Source organism: Dendrobates tinctorius, unplaced genomic scaffold (assembly GCF_039654945.1).
Source record: "Dendrobates tinctorius isolate UK_male_01 unplaced genomic scaffold, ASM3965494v1 ptg000012l, whole genome shotgun sequence".
NCBI classification, from domain to species: domain Eukaryota; kingdom Metazoa; phylum Chordata; class Amphibia; order Anura; family Dendrobatidae; genus Dendrobates; species Dendrobates tinctorius.
The window spans coordinates 1,060,706-1,084,663 of NW_027361680.1; the positions used below are offsets into that span (position 1 = coordinate 1,060,706).

A 23,958-nucleotide genomic window follows, 5' to 3' on the forward strand; every position below is an offset into this window, starting at 1 on the left:
TATCTATCGTCATCTACTAGGTCACAGTTAAAGACTCTACTGACCATAAGAAAGCTACACTGCCACAAACTGTTTGGTAGGCTAAAGTTTCACTTAAAATGGAATGTTCACCAATTTTTTTCATATGTTGAGTTGGGCACAGGATGCAATAGTGGCTGCAGAGCGGATTAAAACTTTTCCTTTCTTAATTTCACCTCTCCATTGCAGAGACATTAGCAATCAAGTTATTTGGCACCTAATCAGTTAATTTTCATTAAATCCAAGTGGATGTTATCAGATCATTTTTACTGTAGGTGTGTACCTTTCCCCCAATTAAAAACAATCAGCAACAATCAATGAGAAGAACACACCCAACACCAAACCATAGATAAAGTTTCTCAGAGTGAGATGTATGATAAACAGCAGTGATCTCCTGCTCTACCCAACAGCATGAGGCAGTGTGGGGGGAAGTGGAAGCACAGCTGAGTTTTGCGGTTTCACATTACAATCTCAATCAGTTTCTCCTTCCCTCATAGCAAATCAAAATCACCTCTGCTGTAATGCCCTACCCCCTACACTGCTTGTCCAAAGATGTGTCAGTAATTACACTGATGTCTGCTATGCTCATGCAACTTATAATTGCTTTGTAGCGAGATCAAATACTTTGACAATATCTTTAAGAAAAGTTTAATTCAGCTCTGTAGCCACCATTACATTCTGTGACCAGTTCAACATGAAAAAATAGTGAAAGGTAGTAGTCGCCTTTTCATTTAAACAAGAAATCTAATTCTTTTAAAAAAAATTAAAAAAATTAACACACAAATGCTTGTAAGGTGGCGTTTAGCAACAAGTAAGAATTTCTCAAACTACAGTAATTCTTGTTGTAACAAAACATTAGTGTATGTATGTTCCAACAAGAAGTGTTTCAGCATATCAGTCTGCCTCTCAGCTTGGAATACAGATTGCGCCCAGAAAACCACGTCAGTGTTTTGCATAATTATTTGAGAAGTGGAACCTGGACAAGAAAATACTAATCATTCCTTTTGGTAGGTTCCACCCCTGGTTTTAACTTACAAAAAGTGATGCAAAATAGTCACAAAATATAGCAGTGAGAGAGTAGCCCAACAAAGACCTCCCAGTTCTGATGTAAAAGTTACCCATTGGTTTATTAGGGAGAGAAAAAAAAAAGTAAAAAATACATCACTCTCCTATAATAATAACATCATCTCATGCACGTTATTGTTAAGGCAGATTGGCAAAAGTGTGGCAAGGATCAAATTATGCTGGTGTAACGTAAGCAGTGTCCTTTAAAATGGTCCCATTGGTTTTCAACTGAACAATAGTTTGATGTTCCTATTAGAAAACTTCTTAAAGAGAATCTTTCACCAGTAATCGCATTCAAAAGTGGCCACACCATGGAACCATGGTTACACTGTTATGCCCAAGTGGCCATTAGCATATATTCATCTCTGGGGGCATGAACTTTTCTCCCGCATCTGATTGTACACAATCATTAACATGGAGTGACATGAAAGGGAATAAAAAAATGTCCAAGCACCTAAAGAAACTCAACTTTAGCTTTCTCTATGTGAGTCATGTAATGACAGGGCTCTCCTAATCATCAATCTGTGCGGCTTCGGCAAAGAGTAGAGCAGAGCTTATGGGTCATTACAAACATCTCTTCCAGTTTTCACTTCAGGAAAGGCCACTCACTCCCACACTGACTGCTGGGAGATGAAAATGGCAAGACATGTTTGTAATGACACATAGCTCTTTTCTACTCTTGACAGTAGCCATCAACAGTGAGATCAGAGGAGAGAAGTCCTGTGTGTCATTACATGTCTCACAGGAGAAAGCTGTACCTAGGCTTCTCTGGAGGCATCTTGATCTCCTTGTGTGTCACTTCCTGCTAATGCAGGGGAAAAAAGTGCAGTCTCTAGAGAAAATATCTGCCAACACACTTAGTCTTCACTTGTAAAATTTAGATTCAAATTTATACTAGTATCTCCACAACGGAGATGAGAAATTAAATACCATAACCAATATTATTATTCAAATGTGCAGCCACTATTCCATCATGTGGCCAGTTTAAAAAGCTAAACTTGATGAAAAGTCTTGTTTAAGAAGAAAGTCCATTTTACTCAACAACATGCCTCACAAAGAAACGATCCTCAGAGACCTTTAATAAGCCTGAAGCCACTTTCATATGGCAGTATTTTGATTGCAGTTTTGCATCAGTATTTGCACGTGGAAACCAGGATTGCACCAATAGAAAAGTGGAAAGATTTACAGCTCTTCCGCATATTGGACCCACAACTACTTTTTGGCTTAGAGATACGGATACAAAATACTGGCCAAAAATATGAAAGTGTGAATCAAGCCTAAGTCTTAAGGTACTGTCACACTTAGCGATGTACCAGCGATCCCGACCAGCGATATGACGCGGTCAGGATCGCTGGTACATCGCTAAGTGGTCGCTAGTGAGCTGCCACACAGGCAGATCTCACTAGCGACATCGCTGGGGACGGGGGTCGCTATTTACCTGTCACACCAGGCGATCCTGCGTCCTCCTGCCCGGCTCCACGCGTCGCTCGTCGTCACAGCAGGAAGCGCCGCAGGAAGCTGACGACGAGAAACAGTCCTGGACGTTCTCACGCGATCAGCGATAACCAGCGGGGGAGCAGGTTGTAGGCAAGTATCAGACACAAAGATATCGCTAGCAATATCGCTATAACGTCACTAGTTATAGCGATATTGCTAGCGATATCTCTTAGTGTGACAAGCCCTTTACTGTAAGAGAACAGTAGGAGCCTCTCTTTATATGATGGGGGAAAAATAAATTGTGAACTCACTGAAGTAATAGTATAGCAAAGAACCATCTGTAAAGCCACAGGCTTCTAGAATTAGTGTTCAGATTGAAATCGTATGTATAAAAAAAAATATATACCAACATGTCCAAACACAATGATTTTCACAGTATAGAAAATATTCCCAGGTATAACATCTGAAGAAACAGTACAACAAAGCCTCAGGTTTTCCTTTTTCGCCATTATGCCGTCCACAGTTCTTAGGACCAACACTGCAGAGGACGGAATGTTGGATTTGGAGTGCAATGATTTTACAGCCAGTGCCGTCTACTAATAGGTTCCTATAGTGTCATTTTTTGCCTTGGTTCTGCATGTAGCTGACCCCTCGAAGATATAGTTGGAGGTCCATGTTTAAAAAGCTTCAAGATGAGGTGAGCAATCTAATCATATCCATTTTAAATGATAACAGGGCTTACACGATTCCTCCAAAATTACCACTTTCTGTCAACACTTCATATTTTGAATAGGTCAGGCAATGTATTTGGCGACAGCCAGAAGTATTCAACCAAACTATACTGCATATGCCCCATGAAAAAGCCAAACACCACATCTGTTACATTGTGTCTACCCAACATAACTCTGGATAAACAAACGACAATAGCCCACAGCATCACGAGCATCCTGACCGGCACAGCCAATACCAGGTGGTTAAGCATAAAACGAGAAACCATGGCAGCTCGCGTAGCATGGCCTGATGGAAAGGAGTACTTGTCCACAGAGAATGTAGCAAACATGTCCATGCGGTTCTGGGTAGGTCTACGACGCTTTACTATTCCTTTCACAATTCCCACAAGAATGAGATCCAACAGTAGCGCTGCCAAGAAAAAGAATAAGCAGATTAGAAAGTTGAGCCTTCATAAAGGTTTAAGATATAGTAACTGTTCTTTACTACTGTTCTCCACTTTAGATGACAGAAGGTTAAAAAGTAAGGTAACAACTTCTCTTTAAAGCGAACCTGTCAGCAGGATTGTGCCCAGTAACCTACGGAGAGTGTCAGGTTGGCGTTGTTATACTGATTACAAAGATACCTTGGTTGATGTAATCATGTAATCCGTCATGTGGTTGGTATTTAATCTCTATTTGTAGTTTTCAGTTAATCAGATTGTCATGCATCAGGCGGCCTGTGTGTGTGTGGGGGGTCTTCATGTGGTGATCTGCTTACATATTCTTCTGTATGGCTTATGACAGGTCACTGATCCTTCATTGCAAACAATTTTACATAATGCATATAATATTGTTGGCTTAGAAAAAAAAAGTACATCTAGCAAAATGGTGCCAAATTATTTTTTCCTCCAGCAAAATGGCGTCAGCGGTGCATGCTCAGCAGCATCTATCGCTTGCCAACATAATATGTATTATGTAAAGCAGGGGGCAGGTCACTGAAGGATCAGTGGAAAAAGCAAGACGAGGTCGGCACTCAGTGTTTTCGGGTGGTGCTCGTGGAAGTATAAATGTAAAGGAAAAGTATCCCGGCACTCACGTATTGAGTAGTAGCTGTTTTATTGCAATCAAAGCAAATCCATAGAGGTTTCGGCCCATCCCAGGCTTTTATCAATAATGATTATTGATAACAGCCCTGTCCTGTGACGAGCAGCTGTGGAGCTGTAATCTCATGCCTGCGCCCTGCACTAGCGCCATTATCCGAACCTTATCCGCCCTTCTATGGGCAGTGTCTTCATCCTTCTTCTGCGCAGGCGAGTCACTGCACAACAGAAGAAAACATTAACATAAAAGATTTTTAAGCCGCAATGCTCCTCTGGGAAATATGTAAATTGTCTCTTCAGAGAGTTAGAGGATAATGCCACTTACTCAGCCAAACTAGATCTCACACTTTGCACTGAAGAGGGGCAGTACCCCAAAATACCATGTCTGCAAATTGAGATTTTGATTTGGGCTTTTATCCTAAGTCACGTGACAAGGCTCGTTAGAGTAGATATTGACTTTTAAGATTGCTACTTCCTATAGATGGAGCTAGAGTTCTAGTCCTCTTCCTATTTGAAGAGACAATTTACATAAAAGATTAAAATTCAATTTCTATTACGTGTATGCCCATAGTAATAGTTTAAAAGTGTCCCGGGGGTGACAGATTCCCTTTAAAGGGAACCTGTCAGCAGGATTGTGCTGAGTAACCTACAGACAGTGTAGGGTTGGCACCGTTATACTGTTTAAAATGATACCTTGGGTGACAGACCACCCCAGAGCACGAAAATCTCATTGACTGAAAAACTGTAAATAAAGATTAAATAAAAACCACAAGACCTATTTCATCAACCAAGGTATCATTGTAATCAGAGGAAGGGAGTCTTGGAGCTGCCAAGAACTCGGTCCATACAATCACACTAGTTGAGCCACATGATCACAGCAGGTGGATGAACGTCCAAACTAGTAAGCGTAGTAACCAGAGGAAAATGGAAGAGAATGACTGTACACCAAAAAAGAAACTTTTATTGCGGCAAAACAAGCCATGATTAAAAACAAAGAACCTGAGCATTTAAGGCCTGTTTCACACTTCAGTTTTTGTCCATCAGTCAAGATCTGCCGTTTTGCAAAAAAAACGGATCCGCCATTTTGCTTGGCGGATCCGTTTTTTTTCCCATTGAGTTGCATTACCGGCGGATCTTGACGGATGGCCATCCGTTGGATCCGGTTTTTTGCGGATCCGCCAAAATTTTGACGTCCGCCGACATGCCCGAACGGAGCAGGTAACGTTTTTTCAGACGTCAGGATCCGTACTTCACACTGCGCATGCCCGAAAGACTTCACTCAGCCTGAAAATTAACCCTAAAGTCTGTTCGGGCGGCTGGAAAAAAAAAATTCTCTCTCTCTCTGGGCTACGGTTCCTTTAAAATTCTTCATTCATCGGATCTGTCAAAAAAACTGTCCGGTGGCATCCGTTCACATCAGTTTAGCAACGGATCCGCTTTCCGCCATTTTGGCGGATTTTAACTGACACAAGAAACTAAAGTGTGAAACAGGCCTAACAAATATATCAAACAAAAATGCTACCTACTCAGATGCAGCAAAACACTGTTAATGTGCATCAGGGAGACACCTCAACTTATGTTTTTTGCCTTTGAAAAAAAAATTTTCAGCCAATACGAGGTGGCAACAAACAAAAAAATGTTGTTCATGCGTGAAGCATTCTGGATTGCAAAACTGGACACCAAATTTCCTCAAGGAATGAATTCCCGAAATGATTGGTCCTATATTTACTAATGTTGGGCTGCTTACTTAGAGTTTTGCAATCACACCACGTGCATGTTTAATTAATGATTGACATGTTTTGCTTGGTTCTTTGTCTGTATATAACGTTTCTTTATTCCATGTTATTTATTCTATAACTAAGGGTGCAATAGACGCACCCGAAACGCGTCAGTGCTACGTTTTTAATCATGGCTTGATTTGCCGCAATAAATATTTTTTAATTTTATCTTTTTAGGTGTACCATCACCTTTTCCATTTTCCTATCATTGTAATCAGTATACCGACGAAAACCTGTAGTTTACAGAGAAAAATCCTACTGACAGGTTTCACCACTTTCCTGTGTAAAACGATTACCCAGTCTTTGCTACTCCACCAGTTACAACAGAAACCTACAGAAGTATGAACAAACGTCATTTACCAAAGAGCAGATTCAGTATGACCTCCCGACCAGCTGAGCTGTCACTTCTGTACAGACAATAGACTGTACCAGCAATCCAAGGTATGCCATGGCCAGAAATCTCCACCAACTTCATCATCGGACGGGCACTACCCCATGACGATCCGTCCCTTGCACAAACTCCCATCTTTTTGGACAACCACAAGTCTACAGCCAATAATGACCTTAGTGCAATTCCAAGAAAAGATGGGTTTAATTTCATGCAGTCTTCTTCTGGAAGCAGCTGCTGAGTGGAAGAGGAATTAGAGTCCTTGCGGTGAACTGGACTGTCTGATGTCCGGTGTCTCACTGACGACGGTTGGTCTATAACATTAATTTTGGTAGTCAGCAAGGACATAAACTCAAACCTTCCATTGGCATTAGGATTACCAGAGCTGGCGGCTCTGCTGATTCTTGGACTTGGCATTCTTCCGTTTATGCTGCTTGACCTGTGCAAAGAATAAATAACAGATTTATAGGGACTGTAACAATGCAAATGGATTCATTACAATTGGTCTCTCTAAACCAGGCAAAATTAAAACACCTAGTCTCCAGTAATTGCCTGTCTCCCTACCATGCTCCCAATGTAGCTTGAAGCAGTGGCTAGCAATGTTGCCTTGGAGCAAAGAAGGCTAAGTTTCAACTCTGACAACAAGGACAACATTAACATTCTGTTGAACACAAAGAAAGGCAGGGCTATCCATTCTAAGGGTACCGTTACACATAGCGATGCACCAGCGATCCCGACAACGATATGGATCGCTGGTACATCGCTAAGTGGTCGCTAGTGAGCTGCCACACAGGCAGATCTCACCAGCGACATAGCAGGGGTCGGGGGTCATTACTTACCTGTCAGACGCGGCGATCCTGACGCCCTCCCGCCCGCGTCCACGCGTCGCTTGTAGTCACAGCAGGAAGCTGACGACGAGAAATGGTCCAGGACCTTCTCGCGCGACCAGCGATAACCAGCGGGGGAGCCGGTCGGAGGTAAGTATCACATGTAGCGATATTGCTAGCAATATCGCTGCTACGTCACAAAATTGGTGACTTTACAGCGATATTGCTAGCGATATCGCAGTGTGTAACGGGGGCATTAATGCATCCTTAAAGGGGTTATCTGGGAGATCGGTGGGGATCTGCCACCCAGAACCCTCATCAAACAGCTGTTAAAGGGAATCTGTCACCCCCCTGGGACGTGTATAACCTATTAATATGGGCACAGAGGTGTTAAAGTAGTCCTACCTGTATGCCTCATATTATTGGTCTTGTTGTTGAGAAAACTTATTAAATTTCTTTATGCCAATGATTTCTTCCAGGCTCTGGAGTGAGTACTTCCTAGTGATGACTGTGCAGGCAGGAAGTGGGGAGAGCACCTTATTGTCGCACACACTGGAGGTCACAGTGACTCGCCGGCCCTGCGCAGAAGATCCCTGAATACACTGCCCAAAGAAGGGAGGAAAAGGCATGGATTGTGAAAGGAATGCAGGACGCAGGCGCGGGATTCTGGCGCCATAACTACACGTCACAGGATGTGATGTGCTTGTGAAAGGGATAATATTATAATGAAGACAGGAGCAATGGATTTCTGCCAGGCATCGCACGCCCTGAAGCCAAATCATTAGCATAAAGAAATAAAATACAATTTCTCAATAACAAGACCGCAGATATGAGGCATACAGAGGTAGGACTAGTGTAACATTTCTATCACCTGACTGCCCGTATTAATAGGTTATACATGTCCCAGAGGTGACAGATTCCAATTCATAGCTGTGGCAGTGGTTAGATGTGAACACTGAACAGAGCTGAACCACAAGGCTCCATTCATTAGGTAGAGGATGCGGCAGAGAACTCAGATGAGCTCTAGTTTTCTTATATAGGACCGATCACCAGGTGTACTTATATTATTCCCGCTACATTACCGAGGATAACGTTTTTTTGTTAATCCACCACATGGTTCCATAGAGATGGGCCTTTTTAATTAGTACTACTCTTTATGGTCTATACCAAGACAGGGCATGTTTTTAGGCTGCTCTGCATAATTACCCTGTGAGACAAGCCCCCTTGATAAAGACCATAAGAATTATTAGGAAATAAAAATTCCACATCTCTCAAAACATATGGTACATTTTCAGGGTAAAAGCAGATACTCAAGGCAGTCAAGGGAATAAAAGGAGGGCACAAACTGCCCGCTAATGTGCAGGTGACAGGTCCTCTCTAAATAGGGGCCGTTCTGCAGTTCTCGGCAGCAAAGCATTGAACAGAGATGTGCTGTTTAACTCCCAAGGTTAAATCCAACCACTGATGGAACTGACAGGTTGCTGATTACCTATGTTGTTAACACTTTAAAGGACCAGGTAATTTAATCATATAATACTTTTTCATTCTTCTCCTCACCTTCTTCCAAGTGCCATGACATTTTCAATTTTCCGTCAGCATATACGTAGGCTTATTTTTTGCAGGACAAGCTGTAGTTTTAAATGACACCATTCAATTTGTCATATAATGTACTGAAAAATGGAAAACAAAATTCCAAGTGTGATGAAACTGAAAACAAAATACAAGTGTGAACCTGATTTTTTTTTTTTTTTTTTTAATTTACAGCATTCACTCTGCAGAAAAGAAATGACCTGGAAACGTGACTGTCCAGGTCAGTGTGATTATGGTGACACCTAACGTGCATCACATTTTTTTCTATTTAAGTGATGAAAAAAAAATCTGAACTGATGGAACATTTGTTTTTTAGTGAGTTTACACTTGTATCATTACCAATTTGGGGTACATGTTTTCATTGACTTAAGGATGCGTCAATATCAAATATGTTTATTTTTCCTTTATTCGTATTTAACAGAGGGGAAAGATGGGCAAAGTGAATATTAAAAACTTTTGTTATATTTTACATTACTTCTTAGTACTCTTGGGGGATTTGAACCAGTTTGATTGATGCTGCAAACCCACAGTATTGCAGCACATAGTGAAAATCACAGTCTCCTATGGCACTCAGCCTATTGCTGCGCTACACAGAAGCAATAAGATGATAGCAACAGGGGCCTACCCATGATTGCAACACAGGGGTCAAGGCACGCATCGGTAAGGTTTCCATTTACATGTTGCTGTCAGAGATGGACATTGGCATATAACTGTTTAACAGTCAGGGCTAGAGCTCAGCTAGTCACAGATGTCAGCCACGAGTAGTGGGAGCTCATTGTTGGCCACATGTAGTGACTTCTCCTGAGCCCCCTCCAAACCACTTGCCAGGATACTATTTAATGTCCTAATACTGGAGGGTGTTAAGGATAGGTCTTCAATATTATATGGCCAGAGGGGCAGATGATGCTAAGGCCACGTTCAGCGTTTGGTCAGTATATTACATCATTATGTGTAAGCCAAATTCAGGAGTGGGTGATGAAGCCAGAAGTGGTGACGTGCTCCTATTTTACTTTTCCTCTGATTGTACCTATTCTGTTTTTGGCTTAAAAATACTGAAGTAAAATACTGACAAGATACTGAACGCGTGATCGTGGCCTTACGCCAATTACCTATCCTTAGGCCATCAGATTCAGGGGGCATCTGACAACCTGACCAATCAACTATTTTCAGCTCTGGCAGCAGGTAGAAGTAACCTATGATTGCTGCCAGCACAGCTCAGGGCACTGTGTCATGGCCACAGTCAAGCCTTATAGCTCAGCTCCTATAGACGAAAATTGGACGTCCACTCTACAATGAGATGCTAAGTGCAGCTCTAGCTCAGTTCACTGCTGCCAACCAGCCAGCACATGAGCAAATAACTGCTAACTCATAGGGCTGCCAAGTGTCCAACCCACAACCTTATATGGAGGACAGCTCACCCAGACTACATGCAGAACATCCCTTCACGTCTTATATGGAGGACAGCTCACCCAGACTACATGCAGAACATCCCTTCACGTCTTATATGGAGGACAGCTCACCCAGACTATATACCGGACATCCCTCCACGTGTTATATGGAGGATAGCTCACCTAGACTACATGCAGAACATCCCTTCACGTCTTATATGGAGGATAGCTCACCCAGACTATATGCCGGACAGCTCACCCAGACCATATGCCGGACATCCCTCCACGTCTTATATGGAGGTAACACCAATGAAAGAAGCAGTCAAAAATCCATAAAATTAATCATTTTATTGAAATCACATATGTAAAATAGGACACTACAGTACATGGAATGGGGAGGGGAAATATCTTACATAAACGTGCACAGTGGTGCAAAGGATCAAACACACCGTATTTACAATCCCAAGATTAACCTAGAATATACAAATGATCAATATATGTCCCTGATAAGGGGTTAAGGCAGCTTGTCATGGGCACACCAGTATATAGAATGTACAAATGATCAATATATGTCCCTGATAAGGGGTTAAGGCAGCTCATCATAGACACACCAGTATATAGGCTAAAAGCTCAACCATTGCTGTTGCCCATAAATCCCTAACAGGGAATAATGAAGAAAAATACAGAGCAAATGCTCAAAACAAGCGCCATGTCAGCATCATCAATACTAAGGCAGCATCAGTTGCCCAAGTCCATGGTAAAGGGACTTAATATTTTGCAGTTTTCCTGCTTAGTCCTATATTTATATGTATGTGGGAACATGATTTTTTGAATCCATTTAGGCTAGTTACTTCTTGCCCCCACATATATTATGTCTTTTACCTGTTTACTATATTACGTTTTTGCTGTGTCATGCACAGGTATCTTGGTTCTGGACAAGATGGACTTTCGAGCTAAAGATAAAGTTTGGCTCGATCAAGTGGACCAGGTTTTTGGTTCGGGGGGGGAGTGATGCTCCGCAGACAGGTGACTCTAGTTGGGATATGAAGCTACAACATATTAAAACATTACTCCTTAAAAGATCCAGAGTATGGTGGAACAGGCTATTCCTGGAGAAATATATATCTAATAAAATGATTCCCAGGGGGCTGAGAGTGAGAGTCATCCCCACATTTCCGATTGAGGATGATACGTTTATTTCAAAGTGGGAGGAAGCATCTAATCAAGCTCTTTAACGTTTCTACAGCTCCTTGTGAACTTTTATTCTACAAATATTGAGACACTAGATAAGTCTATCGATTTGGTTCAAGATGAACTACGTAAAGGATGCCCACCCACCAGAATTCAATCCTTTGAAGTTGAGTTAGATAAAACTATGGGTACGGTGGTTAAAAAAAATCCAGAATAACCAGCTGACCAAATTCAATAGGGATCTCAAAGATTATCAAACCAAGAAGGTCTACTTATGGAGGAATGCTTCTAATCTGCACCGTACGATCTCTAGTGCTTCAGTCACCTCCATGAGTGGACAATCGGATATATCTCAAACTTCGGCCTCATCCCATGGTAATGGCGGGTCTCGTAGGCTACGTGATCACTCGTTCCATCCTTACAAAAGACATCTAACCAACCAGTCTGATATGAATCAGAGAGATAATAAGGTGATTAATCTAAGTAACTACAACCTCACTGAGGTGGACCTGTCTTTATTGGGAAGAGGCCTTACTTTTTCACCAACTTCCAGTTTTGATACCTTCACTGCTGTGAAGGATCTCAATTTGTTTGCTAGATCATTACTGTTCAAACGATATGTTTTCAACAATGATCTCCATCATCTTTTTCCCACAGAGGAGGAACTGGAGGCTATAAGAACCCTGGAGGAACTGGCAGCTGAACACGATGAAGAGGGAGGTAAGATTCCCCCGTCTATCCGTCCACGGTCAATGAAGTTCCCTCCTTTTACCTCATGTCCGAATATTGATCTATTTGTGCGTGTGGTGACTGGTGAATTTATGAAAATCCCCAGATTCAGTAAGGTGGATAATTTGACTAAAAATGAGAGAGTGAGGCTGAGATATTTACAAAATCTTCCAGATGTGGTATTGAAGCCAGCTGACAAGGGTGGCAATGTGGTGGTCTGGCCTACAGCAATGTATGAGAGGGAAGCGTTTCGCCAGTTAAACAACTTGGCATGTTACAAAAAATTGACATATAACCCCCTCTCTGCATTTGTTGATAAGTTAGATCGGATTGTAAATAAGGCCGTGATCAACGGCATTGTCACCAGACAGCTGGCTTCGGCACTTATCGTTAAAGAGCTCACTATAGCAACATTATATCTTTTGCCCAAGGTCCATAAGGACATCAGGTCACCACCAGGTAGACCTATTATATCTGGACGAGGGAATTTCCTTGAAAATATCAATAAATGGATAGATCATCATCTTCAGCCGCTAGTATCCAGTCTTCCCTCTTTCCTTAAGGACACGGGAGATCTATTGAGGAAGGTCGATGGACTCTGTATGGAGAGTGATTCTCTTTTTGCTTAAGTTGATGTTGAGTCTCTATATACTAGCATTAAGCACATGGATGGATTGCGTGCCGTCCGTTTTTTTCTTACAACATCTACCCTTTCAACAGGACTTAGAGACCTCATCCTGGAGCTTCTGAAGTTGACTCTCACACACAACTTTTGTGTGTTCAAGGGGTCATTCTACCTACAGCTCCAGGGGACTGCCGTGGGTGCGGCCTTTACCCTATGCCAACCTCTTCATGGGGCTGTGGGAAAGGGACCTCTTCCTGTCTGATGGAGAGGGGTTGATTGAGCATGTCCAGTTATGGGCACGCTACATTGATGATATCTTTATCTTTCAGGGCAGCTCCATCGACCTTCAGCAATTTGTGTCCACTTTGAACAGTAATGATCTTAATATCAAACTTACGCTGGTTTGAGATCCGACTAAAATTAACTTTTTGGATGTGTCTATTCGAAAGGATGTGGGAGGTATAATTCAAACGGATATTTACCGTAAGGAAACATCCACCAATACCTTACTCCATGCCTCCTCTTGCCATCCGCATCATCTCATTAAGGCCATTCCAGTGGGACAGTTCTTGCGACTCCGCCGCATTTGTTCCACCGATGCGGATTTTGAGTTTAGAGCCAATGAATTGAAAATACGTTTCTTGACATGCGGCTATAGTAGACGGAGTGTCAAAAGGGCCTATCAACGTGCGAAACATGCAGTTCGCAATGACCTGCTCTACAGGAACCATAATAGATCTGAAGGGAATGACACGGTTCGCTTTGTCACTTCCTTTCACTCGCAACATGGGTTGATGCGTGATGCTATGGCAAGAGCTTGGCCCATCCTTAAGGTTGGTCCAGATTTAACTAAATTTCTCCCGGAATATCCATCCATCACCTTCAGGAGGGCTAGAAACTTGAGGGATCAATTGGTAGCCAGTCACTATGTTGACCATCGAGCACACCTTTTTGGATGATATTCCGGCTAGGCATGGATGTGCTCCATGCGGCAGATGTGTGGCCTGCCCCAATATTGCACGGAGTACCTCATTCACTAACTATGATGGTACTAAGACATTTACTATTAAACATCGTATATCATGTACCACTCGGTACGTGATATACTATGCTACGTGTCCCTGCGGTTTAATCTATGTGGGTATGACTACACGGCAATTGAAGGTCTGCACAAGAGAACACGTTTTGGGTATACAGGCCGCCTCTGCCTGCATTGACAACTCGAGTTTGAAAACTCTGCCTAGACATTTCAAGGAATATCATGGGTGTAATGCTACGCTACTTAGTGTTTGGGGCATTGATGCCCTCAACATTAATATAAGGGGAGGTAAATTGTTCAATCGCTTAGCCAGGTCCGAAACTAGGTGGATCTGGACATTAGGTACTATCCATCCATATGGATTGAACGAAAATATTTCATTTGCCCCATTCTTGTAGTCGTGTTCTGCTGAGCGTCCACGTGATCACTGTGGTTTTCTGCTGTTTTATTTATTTTATCTTTTTTATTCTTGTAGTAATCTATATACATAATCTATTTTCTTGGAGATTGTGGATGAAGCCCGGAGTTTGTTCGAAGATATTGAAGATAATCGGCTCGAACTGACCCACATATTTTGCTGATGTATTATGATGCGTCAATATATGTCTATTTTGCATCATTGTTTTTTGTTTTGTTTTTGTTATATATCTTTTGCTGTATGTATAAGAGGAGCTACATATACATATATTCTGTTTTAACATGTTACTGTAAAAGCTAGTGCACATTCCGTATGCTAGACTATTTTAGTATACTAATATATATATATATATATATATATAAGGTGTATATATCTGGCATATGTATGCTGCACCTGTTTACAATTTTGTTGGCAACACATTTGTGTATGCATTATATGGTTGCATGTACTTTCACTAAATTGTGGGTATGGGTTCTAGTATTTTCAAATTCCTTACATGTCTTCTTATTGTAGATCTAATATTGTCTATACCCAACTTTGTATGCGCCTTTTTTCTTTTTTCAATCCTTGCTCAGCAGAGTAGCTATACTGTGTAAACTCTTTTAGGCACTATGCGGCCTTATTTCAATATTCCACACAGCATTTTTCTTGTTTTGTTATCATTTTTTTTAATTGTTGATTCCTGCCCTTCAATTTGCCCCTATTCAAAATGGTGGTTTTATAGTCACATCCATTGTTCGTGTGCGCTGTCTGTTGATCGGCTGGTTGACTCCTCCTGCCCAGCGGAGTCTGATCACGTGGGCCCGCGTGAATTCAGTGTCGCCGCGGTGACGATTCGACCTTTGATTGGCGGGCAGCGTACACGCTGGTGGGACTTCCGGTGGGCGCGCTACTTATACTGGGTGGTTGCGCCCACTTACAACGCCCCCTGAGGAAGGAGCTGCGGCTCCGAAACGCGCGTTGGGGACAGGATCTACCACACCGCCTTTACTGCACCCAGGTAATGACGCTACTGCAGCATCGGAGGTGTTGCTGTGATGCTTATTTCTAGCACCTTCTTTACAGGAGTCCCTTTACCATACCATATAAATATAGGACTAAGCAGGAAAACTGCAAAATATTAAGTCCCTTTACCATGGACTTGGGCAACTGATGCTGCCTTAGTATTGATGATGCTGACATGGCGCTTGTTTTGAGCATTTGCTCTGTATTTTTCTTCATTATGCCCTGTTAGGGATTTATGGGCAACAGCAATGGTTGAGCTTTTAGCCTATATACTGGTGTGTCTATGATGAGCTGCCTTAACCCCTTATCAGGGACATATATTGATCATTTGTATATTCTAGGTTAATCCTGGGATTGTAAATACGGTGTGTTTGATCCTTTGCACCACTGTGCACGTTTATGCAAGATATTTCCCCTCCACATTCCATGTACTGTAGTGTCCTATTTTACATATGTGATTTCGATAAAATGATTAATTTTATGGATTTTTGACTGCTTCTTTCATTGGTGTTATCTTAATATTTTGCAGTTCTCCTGCTTAGTCCTATATTTATATGTATGTGGGAACATGATTTTTTGAATCCATTTAGGCTAGTTACTTCTTGCCCCCACATATATTATGTCTTTTACCTGTTTACTGTCCTATATGGAGGACAGCTCACCCAGACTATATGCAGAACATCCCTCCATGTCTTATATGGAGTACAGCTCACCCAGACTATATGCAGGACATCCCTCCACGTCTTATATGGAGGACAGCTCACCCAGACTATATGCAGAACATCCCTCCATGTCTTATATGGAGTACAGCTCACCCAGACTATATACCGGATATCCCTCCACATGTTATATGGAGGACAGATCACCCAGACTATATGCCGGACATATCTCCACGTCTTATATGGAGGACAGGTCACCCAGACTATATGCAGGACATCCCTCCATGTCTTATATGGAGTACAGCTCACCCAGACTATATGCAGGACATCCCTCCACGTCTTATATGGAGGACAGCTCACCCAGACTATATGCTGGACATCCCTCCACATCTTATATGGAGGACAGCTCACCCAGACTATATGCCGGACATCCCTCCACTTCTTATATGGAGGAGTACAAGCTCACCCAGACTATATGCCGGACATCCCTCCACGTCTTATATGGAGGAGTACAAGCTCACCCAGACTATATGCCGGACATCCCTCCACGTCTTATATGGAGGAGTACAAGCTCACCCAGACTATATGCCGGACATCCCTCCACGTCTTATATGGAGGAGTACAAGCTCACCCAGACTATATTCCGGACATCCCTCCACGTCTTATATGGAGGAGTACAAGCTCACCCAGACTATATGCCGGACATCCCTCCACGTCTTATATGGAGGAGTACAAGCTCACCCAGACTATGTGCCGGACATCCCTCCACGTCTTATATGGAGGAGTACAAGCTCACCCAGACTATATTCCGGACATCCCTCCACGTCTTATATGGAGGAGTACAAGCTCACCCAGACTATATGCCGGACATCCCTCCACGTCTTATATGGAGGAGTACAAGCTCACCCATACTATAAGCCGGACATCCCTCCACATCTTATACGCAGGACAGCTCAAACAGACTATATGCCGGACATCCCTCCACGCCTTATATGGAGGAGTACAAGCTCACCCAGACTATATGCCAGACGGCCCTCCACGTCTTATATGGAGGACAGCTCACCCAGACTATATGCCGGACATCCCTCCACGACATATATGGAGAAGTACAAGCTCACCTAGACTATATGCCGGACATCCCTCCACGTCTTATATGGAGGACAGCTCACACATACTATACGCCGGCCATCCCTCCACGTCTTATATGGAGGACAGCTCACACAGACTATATGCCGGACATCCCTCCACGTCTTATATGGAGGACAGCTCACACATACTATACGCCGGCCATCCCTCCACGTCATATATGGAGGACAGCTCACACAGACTATATGCCGGACATCCCTCCACGTCTTATATGGAGGACAGCTCACACAAACTATACGCCGGCCATCCCTCCACGTCTTATATGGAGGACAGCTCACACAGACTATATGCCGGACATCCCTCCACGTCTTATATGGAGGACAGCTCACACATACTATACGCCGGCCATCCCTCCACGTCTTATATGGAGGACAGCTCACACAGACTATATGCCGGACATCCCTCCACGTCTTATATGGAGGACAGCTCACACATACTATACGCCGGCCATCCCTCCACGTCTTATATGGAGGACAGCTCACACATACTATACGCCGGACATCCCTCCACGTCTTATATGGAGGACAGCTCACACATACTATACGCCGGCCATCCCTCCACGTCTTATATGGAGGACAGCTCACACAGACTATATGCCGGACATCCCTCCACGTCTTATATGGAGGACAGCTCACACATACTATACGCCGGCCATCCCTCCACGTCTTATATGGAGGACAGCTCACACAGACTATATGCCGGACATCCCTCCACGTCTTATATGGAGGACAGCTCACACATACTATACGCCGGCCATCCCTCCACGTCTTATATGGAGGACAGCTCACACAGACTATATGCCGGACATCCCTCCACGTCTTATATGGAGGACAGCTCACACATACTATACGCCGGCCATCCCTCCACGTCTTATATGGAGGACAGCTCACACAGACTATATGCCGGACATCCCTCCACGTCTTATATGGAGGACAGCTCACCCAGACTATATGCCGGATATCTCTCCACTTCTTATATGGAGGAGTACAAGCTCACCTAGACTATATGCCGGACATCCCTCCACGTCTTGTATGGAGGACAGCTCACACATACTATACGTCGGACATCCATTCACATCTTATATGGAGGACAGCTCACCCATACTATATGCCGGACATCCCTCCACGTCTTATATGGAGGACAGCTCACACAGACTATAAGGCCGGACATCACTCCACATCTTATATGGAGGACAGCTCACACAGACTATAAGGCCGGACATCCCTCCACGTCTTATATGGAGGACAGCTCACCCAGACTATATGCCGGACATCCCTCCACGTCTTATATGGAGGACAGCTCACCCAGACTATATGCCGGACATCCCTCCACGTCTTATATGGAGGACAGCTCACCCAGACTATATGCCGGATATCCCTCCACTTCTTATATGGAGGAGTACAAGCTCACCTAGACTATATGCCGGACATCCCTCCACGTCTTGTATGGAGGACAGCTCACACATACTATACGTCGGACATCCATTCACATCTTATATGGAGGACAGCTCACCCATACTATATGCCGGACATCCCTCCACGTCTTATATGGAGGACAGCTCACACAGACTATAAGGCCGGACATCACTCCACATCTTATATGGAGGACAGCTCACACAGACTATAAGGCCGGACATCACTCCACATCTTATATGGAGGACAGCTCACCCAGACTATATGCCGGACATCCCTCCACGTCTTATATGGAGGACAGCTCACCCAGACTATATGCCGGACATCCCTCCACGTCTTATATGGAGGACAGCTCACCCAGACTATATGCCGGACATCTCTCCACGTCTTATATGGAGGACAGCTCACCCAGACTATATGCCGGACATCTCTCCACGTCTTATATGCAGGACAGATCACCCAGACATCTCTCCACGTCTTATATGGAGGACAGCTCACCCAGACTATATGCCGGACATCTCTCCACGTCTTATATGGAGGACAGCTCACCCAGACTATATGCCGGACATCTCTCCACGTCTTATATGCAGGACAGATCACCCAGACTATATGCCGGACATCTCTCCATGTCTTATATGGAGGATAGCTCACGTAGACTACATGCAGAACATCTCTCCACGCCTTATATGGAGGACAGCTCACCCAGACTATATGCCGGACATCTCTCCACGTCTTATATGGAGGACAGCTCACCCAGACTATATGCCGGACATCTCTCCACGTCTTATATGGAGTACAGCTCACCCAGACTATATGCAGGACATCCCTCCACGTCTTATATGGAGGACAGCTCACCCAGACTATATGCTGGACATCCCTCCACATCTTATATGGAGGACAGCTCACCCAGACTATATGCCGGACATCCCTCCACTTCTTATATGGAGGAGTACAAGCTCACCCAGACTATATGCCGGACATCCCTCCACGTCTTATATGGAGGAGTACAAGCTCACCCAGACTATATGCCGGACATCCCTCCACGTCTTATATGGAGGAGTACAAGCTCACCCAGACTATATGCCGGACATCCCTCCACGTCTTATATGGAGGAGTACAAGCTCACCCAGACTATATTCCGGACATCCCTCCACGTCTTATATGGAGGAGTACAAGCTCACCCAGACTATATGCCGGACATCCCTCCACGTCTTATATGGAGGAGTACAAGCTCACCCAGACTATGTGCCGGACATCCCTCCACGTCTTATATGGAGGAGTACAAGCTCACCCAGACTATATTCCGGACATCCCTCCACGTCTTATATGGAGGAGTACAAGCTCACCCAGACTATATGCCGGACATCCCTCCACGTCTTATATGGAGGACAGCTCACACATACTATACGCCGGCCATCCCTCCACGTCATATATGGAGGACAGCTCACACAGACTATATGCCGGACATCCCTCCACGTCTTATATGGAGGACAGCTCACACAAACTATACGCCGGCCATCCCTCCACGTCTTATATGGAGGACAGCTCACACAGACTATATGCCGGACATCCCTCCACGTCTTATATGGAGGACAGCTCACACATACTATACGCCGGCCATCCCTCCACGTCTTATATGGAGGACAGCTCACACAGACTATATGCCGGACATCCCTCCACGTCTTATATGGAGGACAGCTCACACATACTATACGCCGGCCATCCCTCCACGTCTTATATGGAGGACAGCTCACACATACTATACGCCGGACATCCCTCCACGTCTTATATGGAGGACAGCTCACACATACTATACGCCGGCCATCCCTCCACGTCTTATATGGAGGACAGCTCACACAGACTATATGCCGGACATCCCTCCACGTCTTATATGGAGGACAGCTCACACATACTATACGCCGGCCATCCCTCCACGTCTTATATGGAGGACAGCTCACACAGACTATATGCCGGACATCCCTCCACGTCTTATATGGAGGACAGCTCACACATACTATACGCCGGCCATCCCTCCACGTCTTATATGGAGGACAGCTCACACAGACTATATGCCGGACATCCCTCCACGTCTTATATGGAGGACAGCTCACACATACTATACGCCGGCCATCCCTCCACGTCTTATATGGAGGACAGCTCACACAGACTATATGCCGGACATCCCTCCACGTCTTATATGGAGGACAGCTCACCCAGACTATATGCCGGATATCCCTCCACTTCTTATATGGAGGAGTACAAGCTCACCTAGACTATATGCCGGACATCCCTCCACGTCTTGTATGGAGGACAGCTCACACATACTATACGTCGGACATCCATTCACATCTTATATGGAGGACAGCTCACCCATACTATATGCCGGACATCCCTCCACGTCTTATATGGAGGACAGCTCACACAGACTATAAGGCCGGACATCACTCCACATCTTATATGGAGGACAGCTCACACAGACTATAAGGCCGGACATCCCTCCACGTCTTATATGGAGGACAGCTCACCCAGACTATATGCCGGACATCCCTCCACGTCTTATATGGAGGACAGCTCACCCAGACTATATGCCGGACATCCCTCCACGTCTTATATGGAGGACAGCTCACCCAGACTATATGCCGGATATCCCTCCACTTCTTATATGGAGGAGTACAAGCTCACCTAGACTATATGCCGGACATCCCTCCACGTCTTGTATGGAGGACAGCTCACACATACTATACGTCGGACATCCATTCACATCTTATATGGAGGACAGCTCACCCATACTATATGCCGGACATCCCTCCACGTCTTATATGGAGGACAGCTCACACAGACTATAAGGCCGGACATCACTCCACATCTTATATGGAGGACAGCTCACACAGACTATAAGGCCGGACATCACTCCACATCTTATATGGAGGACAGCTCACCCAGACTATATGCCGGACATCCCTCCACGTCTTATATGGAGGACAGCTCACCCAGACTATATGCCGGACATCCCTCCACGTCTTATATGGAGGACAGCTCACCCAGACTATATGCCGGACATCTCTCCACGTCTTATATGGAGGACAGCTCACCCAGACTATATGCCGGACATCTCTCCACGTCTTATATGCAGGACAGATCACCCAGACATCTCTCCACGTCTTATATGGAGGACAGCTCACCCAGACTATATGCCGGACATCTCTCCACGTCTTATATGGAGGACAGCTCACCCAGACTATATGCCGGACATCTCTCCACGTCTTATATGCAGGACAGATCACCCAGACTATATGCCGGACATCTCTCCATGTCTTATATGGAGGATAGCTCACGTAGACTACATGCAGAACATCTCTCCACGCCTTATATGGAGGACAGCTCACCCAGACTATATGCCGGACATCTCTCCACGTCTTATATGGAGGACAGCTCACCCAGACTATAAGGCCGGACATCTCTCCACGTCTTATATGGAGGACAGCTCACCCAGACTATAAGGCCGGACATCACTCCACATCTTATATGGAGGTAAGCTCACCCAGACTATATGCCGGACATCCCTCCACGTCTTATATGGAGGACAGCTCACACAGACTATAAGGCCGGACATCACTCCACATCTTATATGGAGGACAGCTCACCCAGACTATATGCCGGACATCCCTCCACGTCTTATATGGAGGACAGCTCACACAGACTATAAGGCCGGACATCACTCCACATCTTATATGGAGGACAGCTCACACAGACTATAAGGCTGGGTGCCCACAATCTGGAAGGAGCAGTTCATTGGATGCAGCACACGTTCGCTGAGTCCAGAGTACTGCCATCTAATAAACGCAGGGTAATCTGCATGTATTCATTGAACCGTGCAGATTCACTACGTCCAATACATTCTATGGGTGAAATTTCTCTACGACACGCTGCGGTTGTGAGAGACGCGCCACATTTTTGTCTCCACAGGTGATCTGCGGGTGTCTGTGGATGTATAGTGGACAGGGGATTTCTAGCGATCCCTTCCGCCATGCTGTAACATCTGGCCACTGCAGAAGTACACAGCGTCCAACCAGCAGCAGCTCTGTGGACACACAGGGCACTCAGCGCCAGTGAGGGTCTCTATGGGGAGACCCTGTGACACTAATACATGTCCTAGAGCAGACGGCGCAGGCTCAGCACACAGGTGCCGGACCGTACGACGCCTCACAGATAAGAGCACAATGGCGGCTCAGCTCATCTACACAGGAGGACACGCTGCCGCGGACGGGACCACACTGACCTCCGGGCACGCACCAGCACCTGTGCCGCAGTCCACACACGGCTTCCGGCAACCAACTCATCTGCATGCACGTCTGGTAAACACGTCTGACGTCACGTACGCCCACGTCTCCAGCGCATGACGTCATTTCCGGCCTCTGACGTGCGAAGCGTGTGTAGTAACGTCACCCAGGGTCAGACTGGGCGGTTTTCGCCGACGTTCTGCAGTGTGTGGAGAGTAATACAGACTGATAACTGGCTGACAATAGCGGTGTTGTATCACAGGAGGTGGACGTGCAGGGTCGTCAGCCGCTTGGGTCTCATTCGGGGGGCACTTACTATCCATAGCAGGCTGCTGTACCCTCAGTGACCGCAGGGAGCATTGTAGGCGGCCACAGTGCTGTGTGTACAGGGCCAGGCTCCCACACAGCCGCCTGAGGTGTCATTCAAGGGGGCACTAATTATCCATGCAGACTGCTGTACCCTCAGTGACCGCAGGGCCAGGCTCCCAGCGTGGGGGTCTCACACAGCCGCCTGAGGTGTCATTCGGGGGGCACTTACTATTCATAGCAGGCTGCTGTACCCTCAGTGACCACAGGGAGTATTGTAGGCGGCCACAGTGCTGTGTGTACAGGGCCAGGCTCCCAGCCTGGGGGTCTCGCCCAGCCGCCTGAGGTGTCATTCAAGGGGCACTAATTATCCATGCAGACTGCTGTACCCTCAGTGACCAGTGTTGGCCGCCACAGTGCTGTGTGTACAGGGCCAGGCTCCCAGCCTGGGGGTCTCACACAGCCGCCTGAGGTGTCATTCAAGGGGCACGCACTGATCATTCATACAGACTGCTGTACCCTCAGTGACCGCAGGGAGCAGTGTAGGGGACCACAGTGCTATATCCTGGTGCTCACAGCGTGAGTCAGGCCGACAGCTACAACTGGGTGAGAGATGACCACTGTCTGCAGTGTCTTGTGTGCCACCCTATAACTTTATGGCTATGTGCACACATTGCAAATTTGCTTGTGGAAATTTCTGCGCAGATTCTTCCTGTCTTGGCAGAAAACACAGTTGAAATTCTGCACAGATTTGATGTGGATTTTCATGCGGATCTGTATGCGTTTTTGTAAGCTAAATAAAGACATATTATTAAAAAAAAATATGTCATTTCCTTGTCCAACCTCT

At 45.1% G+C, this 23,958-nt stretch overlaps 1 protein-coding gene across 2 annotated transcripts; it reads right to left on the bottom strand.

Annotated features, from left to right (window-relative positions):
• Nucleotides 1–652: 652 nt before the first annotated feature.
• Nucleotides 653–22,950, bottom strand: PLPP6 (phospholipid phosphatase 6). 2 transcript variants are annotated; one of them, XM_073557940.1, is made up of 4 exons: nt 22,805–22,949; nt 8,881–8,993; nt 6,469–6,935; nt 653–3,660 (listed from the first exon to the last, which is right to left on the bottom strand). In XM_073557940.1, the coding sequence occupies exons 2-4, from the start codon at nt 8,895–8,897 to the stop codon at nt 3,299–3,301; spliced, it is 846 nt and encodes a 281-aa protein (XP_073414041.1). In that variant the 5' UTR covers nt 8,898–8,993; nt 22,805–22,949; the 3' UTR covers nt 653–3,298. The 2 variants fall into 2 exon arrangements, with proteins under 2 accessions (XP_073414041.1, XP_073414042.1); XM_073557941.1 differs by lacking the exon at nt 8,881–8,993 and having other exon boundaries at nt 22,805–22,950.
• Between the last annotated feature and the right edge of the window lie 1,008 nt (nt 22,951–23,958).